General features: G+C 45.6%; 1 protein-coding gene across 1 annotated transcript; it reads right to left on the bottom strand.

Moving 5' to 3' along the window:
• Positions 1 to 3,607: 3,607 nt before the first annotated feature.
• Positions 3,608 to 4,572, bottom strand: LSM10 (LSM10, U7 small nuclear RNA associated). Its single transcript, XM_034413308.3, has one exon. The coding sequence runs from the start codon at positions 4,411 to 4,413 to the stop codon at positions 4,036 to 4,038; it is 378 nt and encodes a 125-aa protein (XP_034269199.1). The 5' UTR covers positions 4,414 to 4,572; the 3' UTR covers positions 3,608 to 4,035.
• Positions 4,573 to 6,190: the final 1,618 nt, after the last annotated feature.

Genomic DNA, 6,190 nt, shown 5'->3' with positions numbered 1-6,190 from the left:
ACCACTCATTGAACAAAAATCTAAAACTGGAAGGCTGTAAGGGTTTATCTATTTGCACTGACTCTGAACTTACTTGTGAGGGCAACTGACTTTCTGATCAGAAAACATCAGTAGTTGGAAAACAGCAATAGTTCATCCTTGCTCCACACTTGTGAGATTGCAACTTTATTTCAGAATGGCTGACTTAGTTCAGTGCAACACTTGTTTTGCAGATGTCTTTTGTGATATGCTTTAAATTTGGATACTATCCTACTTTTAAGGAGATAGTTAGTTTACATGTACAGATTCTTATCTAGAGTCTTTAGTTTGTGCTCTTCAGGCTGAAATTAGGTGGCCAATTCAATCGCCGTGTTGAGCTGCCCTTCTATCTGCTCCCTCTACCACAAAGACCCTGCAGGAGAAGGGACATGGACATGCATGGACAACTGTTGGATCTCGCAGAGTGAGCTGTGGATCATACGCATGACATTTTTGTTGTGTCCCTGCATAATGCATACAGTATCCTTGCTGAACTTAATATGCTTACCAAGGGTGGCTGTTTGTAATGGTGTTTACTCAACTGAGCAGGAGATTGTGATCTGTGAGGAAGAAGTTTCGGATAAAGGAAAATGTTAGTCAGGTATTGCAAATCAGTCATGTGAGGTGAGCAATTTATCTACAAAGAGAATCCATATTCTGGTTAGTGACACAATTTAAAGAGGTGTCAATTTAAGAAAAGATGTAGAGCTTTTGAAAGAGATGAGGTGTCTGTCTGGTGCTACTGCCAGCAGAGAAAAAAAAGCACATTTTAAGATAATCAAGGATGCTAATAAGGACTATGGTGGTGTTGTGCATCTTGGCACTAATAATCCGTCCAAAAAAGATGTGGGCAGGAGGATTTTCAGAGTTTGGGGCAGGAATTTAGCAAGACAGGCTGCAGTCCTACTTTTTCATAGATTTTACCTGTATATAAGGAGCAAAAAGTAAAAGGCAGGGTAGAGTGGAATTCAGTGTGTGGCTAAAAAGGAGTGGTGTAAAGCGGAAGGTTTTGATTATGTTAGTCATAATGTTTGCAGTTGGTCTGATGAACACCTGCACAAAAGGGATGGTTTACTTACTTTCAAAAGGGAACTGATTTACTTAGGACCAAATTCAGGGGCTTTCCGGAGAAATATTTAAACAGAATAATAGACAGTTAGTTGATAGAGAACATTCTAACACAGATGTTTGTGCACTTAAGGTGGTTGTTAAGAAAAATCAAGCTTTTGATAGCGTGTGCCACACAATGTGCACTAATCGAACAAGTGATAAGGAAGAAGGGACACTCAGACACAAAACAGGTTATATAGAAAATAAACACAGGGTCAGTCAAAAAGGGCTCAGATGCCTATACACCAATGCACAAAGTATGAGAAATAAACAGGGTGAATTAGAAATCCAAGTACATGAGGGCAGATATGGTATTGTTGCCACTAGTGAGGAAGTGGAGAGGTGGGTAGTTTTAAATTTCTGGGCATTTATATCTCGAAGAACCTCTCATGGACTATGAATGTTAACATGCTTGTGAAGAAGGCACAGAAGAAGCTGTACTTCCTGAGAATGCTCAGGAAGGTAAATCTATCTCAGCAACTACTTCTGTCTTACTATCGCAGCACCATTGAGAGTGTCCTGACATACGACATTCTTGCATGGTATGGGAGCAGTTCTGTAGCAGACAAAAATGCTCTACAGAGAATCATTAAAACTGCCCAGAATATCATTGGGCTCCAGCTACCAGCTCTGGATGACATCTTCAAATCTCGCTGTTTGAGAAAGTTGCATAACATTCTCAGAGACTCTTCCCATCCTGCTTACAATCTTTTTGGACTGTTGCCTTCTGGCAGAAGAACAATTAAAACTCGGATCACGCATTTCCTGAATAGTTTTTATCCCAGAGCTATAATTGCACTCAACAATGAAGTAAAGGACCACCATCAGTGAGCTGTTGGACAGCATTACTTGATCTGTTGTGTGGATGTTTGGGTGGTTTAGGGGTGGAGAATTGTGGTGGATGGGAGTGTGTTTGGGGATTGTTGTGTGTGTTGGACCTGGTCTTTGGGTGTTAAGTGAATTTCATTGTATGGGTATACTGTGTATACACGTACAATGACAATGAAGTTATTTATTTTATTTATTTATTAGGGAAACCTGGTGGAATAAAACCCATGAATGGACTAGGCAGAGGGATTTAAATTGATTAAAAGAAACAGACCTAATAAAAGAGGTGGAGTTGCACTATGTATAAGAAATAACTACAGGTAGCCTCGACTTATGACCACAATTGAGCCCATAATTTCTGTTGTCAAGTGAGACATTTGTAAAGTGAGCTTTGCCCTATTTTATGACCTTTCTTGTCACAGTTGTGAATTTGATAATTTAGTAACCCAGTTAAGTGAATCTGGCTTCCCCACTGAGTTTGCTTGTTGTAGGTTGCAAAAGATGATCACATGACCTTGGGACACAGCAATGGTCATAAGTATGAACCAGCTGCCAAGCCTCTAAATTTTGATCACATGATCATGGGGATGCTACAAAGGTTGTAACTGAAAAAATGGTCATGTCACTTTTTTCAGTGCCATTGTAAATTTGAATGGTCACTAAATGAACTGTTGTAAGAAGTACTACCTGTATATCTCTACAAAAATACAGCAGAACAATGACAAAAACCATCTGAAGATGGCCACCCAACCAACCAGAGGAAATAAATGAGCTTTTTGCTAGTCAGCTAACTAAGGCATGTAGGAAGAATATCACAATAGTAATGGGGGACTTTAAGTACACTGACTGTGAGACAAACTCTGCACCTAGTGGAAGAAGATCAAACAGATTGTCAACTCTGAAGCGAACCTGGCTGCCTCTTGTGCTGCCTCATAGTTGCCATGAAGCCCAAGAGGGGGAAGGGGGGGAAAGTAGATAGCCCGGCTCCAATCAAAACAAAATGCTTTCTGTGGGAACCAAGGTCATTGAAAAAGGTGGCTGTTGAAAGTGGAGAAGAGCCTGCCTTCCATCTTCATTGGACAATGTGACCAGTGTCACCTGGGAGGGGGAGTTATGCACAATGTAGCCATCTGCAACCTATGCTTATACATCAACCCCTTTGCAGTGTAGGTATGCAGGGGCACCTAGGCACAGTTGCAGGCAGTTCTAAATCAAGCAAGTTTCAATGTGACTCATAGTTTGCCAGCAAAATTTCCACCTCCCTATTTCCTCCAGCAACCTACTACCAGAGCACATGCTGTAGTTTAGTTGACACAATGCAACAAAGCCTAACTCAAGTTAACAAAGTATAACAGTCCAACAAATCAATCAAAATTATGGCCTAATAGAATGGTATTCCTGTCACATACTGAACTACGGTCACCCACTACCATCCGTTTTTGCTAGGACCAGTGCGTTGCATAAACCTAGCCTTCAAACATCATGCAGGAACAGGACATGGATTTGTTGACAGAGCCATATTATTTTTAGGCAGTTTTTTACAGGCCAGGGACCATAAAGGGGATTAGAAGCAATGTGAAGAACAACCAGCCCTGGAATTCTGGGCTGTTTCATTTTTGTGTGTCTAGGTTTTCCCCAGATAAAAGAGACATTTTGCTTACCATCCTTTACTTATTTTGTAAGCGGAACAAATTAACACAAAAAAACCTCCAGAAAATCCAACCCATTAGGTGCAAAATCAGTTTTCATTTCTGACTGACTAGAAATTACTGTAAAACAAAAGCATCCACCATACAGAGCTTCAACGGGGGATTCAAAGAGGTCCACCCTGCAGTCTGAATTTTAAGGCTTAAAAGTTTATTCTTGAGCGGGGAAAAGCAGTTCAGGGTGGAGACAGAATGTGAATAGAAAAGCCGCTGAGAATACGGTTCTTGTTGGTAGACAGGGGTCTATATATCCTGCCAAAGGAAGGATTCCCCTTTGAAGCGGAGTGGGAGCTGCTCGGTCGGGCCGAGCGGGGGAAGCAGCCTCGGCCTTCCCAAGCGAGCGACGGGTCTTGCCGCGTGGCCCCCGGACCGCTCACTTGCCCGCCGGCGTCGGCCGAAGGAACTCGGTCCTGCCCTTGCCTCGGCCGCCGAAGGTGCGGACGCGGTGGATGAGCTGCAGCTGCTGCTCGATCGTGGCCCGGATGTCCACCTCGTCGGGGATGTGGACGTAGCGGACGTTCCTGCCGGTGATGAAGAGGTCCTGCAGGCGGCGGGCGCGGCCGTGGCGGTCGGTGAAGGTGGCCTCGCCCAGGCGGACGTTCATGAAGGCGTCCACGTTGACGACGCGGCCCACGGCCACGCTCTCGTCGCGCAGCTCCACGGTGGTGACGCGGCTGTGCAGGCCCTGCAGGAGCAGCACCAGGCTGTTCTCCGCGATGGTGCGCTCCTTCACCGAGTGGCTGATCTCCATGGCTCAGCCGGAAGACGCCGCGGCCCGCATCCAGGCCCCCGCTTTCTAGCGCTCCCTCCGCCGCCTACCTGCCCCGCTCGCCTCGGAAGGCAGGCCCGCCGCCTTCGCCTCAGGGACGAAAGAGCCCGGTCGCCCGCGCAGCGAGGCCCCGCCCCCCAGAGCCGCGCTGCCATTGGCCGGCCAGAGTCCGTCCTCCCGTGTTGGAGCCATGCCATTGGCTGGGCTGCGTGGAGAGAGCACGAATGGCCGGACCGGATGTTCGGCCCCGGAAGAGGAGCTTGCCGCCTGCAGCTGCCTCCCCCTTTATCCGCCTCACAGCAGCCCGGCTCAGCCGGTGGCGGCCGCTTCATCGCTAACGCGCGGACTGAACTCTCTCTTCCGAGTCCTGTGCGGGATGGGGCCGAAGGTGTGTGTGTGTGGGGGGGGCGCCTGGTCAGTGATTTCTGAAGTGGTTTCATGTGCAGCAAAATCCAGTTCAAGTTTTACAGTTAGAACCAGTGGTGGGTTTCAATTTTTTCTACTACCGGTTCTGTGGGCGTGGCCTGGCTTGGTGGGCGTGGCAGGGGAAGGATACTGCAAAATCTCCATTCCCTCCTGATTAGCTGGGACTCGGGAAGCAGAGAATAGATGGGGGCGGGGCTGGTCAGAATTTTTACTACCGGTTCTCCAAACTACTCAAAATTTCCGCTACCGGTTCGCGAGTTACGAATGTCAACTCACAAAGCATCCCTGGCCTGCTCTCTAGTTGCCGTAGGCCAGGGAGGATGGGAAACGGTGAAATGGCACATCAGCCAAAGACAGATGCACATTCCAGGCTTCTCTCTCTCAAGCCTGTATCCCAGGGCTACCTACATGTGATTGAAGACACACCCTGGGGGGAGGGGAGAAACGGGGTCATAATTGGAGCGTAAATTACCTAGGGTCAGAGGTGGCTTCCCTTGGGAACGTGCAGACATGAAGCTCCTAATAAATAACTGGATTTCTTTTGAAGCTTGGTTCGAGACTCATGATTTAATTAGGGCATCCGTCTGAACTTTGACAACGAATGGAATGGAACCAGTGCAAACAGACTGAATCCCTCCACTGGGAGATAACGGGGGAGGAACAGAAATGGAAAGTTAACTCAGAAACCTTTGAATGCAAACTTTCAGATCTGGCTTTGTTGTATGTAACCACTTGGCTTTTAGTAAAAGTATTCCTTTCGAACAAATGGAGTTGAGGGTGTTAGGAAATGGTTATTTCTCTAACTAGTTGGTCAGGCAATATATAAACCGACAGTGTATGTTTGCAGTCAGAAAGGTATTATATTGCTTTAAGACTGTATTGCATCATCCTGTATCCTGATTGGCTAAGCTCTGTAGCCAATGTACTTAAGGGAAGTCAGGATCATGGCTTGTGTGGACACTACACCATTTTACCTGCTTATTTGCTGTAACTCTCTACGTGATCTCTCCATGATCACTGTTTGATCATAACTACATGTTGCTTTCTACTATTTATTGAATGTTTTGATATTGAACTTGTTTTGAAACTCAAGAACAACTTTTATTTTGAATGATTACAACTGGTAAGAAGACTTTGTACTTGAAATATCCCTGGATTTATCTTTTAGCTCACATCTGTGTTTGACTTGGATTGTTTTTGGACTTTGCTTTACTTTTTCTAAAAGTAAAAGACTACAACAATTCAGTGTGTTTGTATGTTGACTGTGATTGTTCACAACCACTCCCAGTTGCTTTTCATGCGTTTACTCAAAGGGTACTCTGCTCAATAACCC

The sequence above is a fragment of the Pantherophis guttatus genome, chromosome 10 (genome assembly GCF_059756535.1).
Source record: "Pantherophis guttatus breed Tessera chromosome 10, ASM5975653v1, whole genome shotgun sequence".
Lineage (NCBI taxonomy): Eukaryota > Metazoa > Chordata > Lepidosauria > Squamata > Colubridae > Pantherophis > Pantherophis guttatus.
Note: the sequence above shows the minus strand (reverse complement) of the source record. Positions and strands in the feature narration are given on the sequence as shown.

What these genes read in the sequence shown, in the direction of transcription:
- LSM10 (XM_034413308.3), bottom strand. Translation starts at nt 4,413, where the DNA reads ATGGAGATCAGCCACTCGGTGAAGGAGCGCACCATCGCGGAGAACAGC.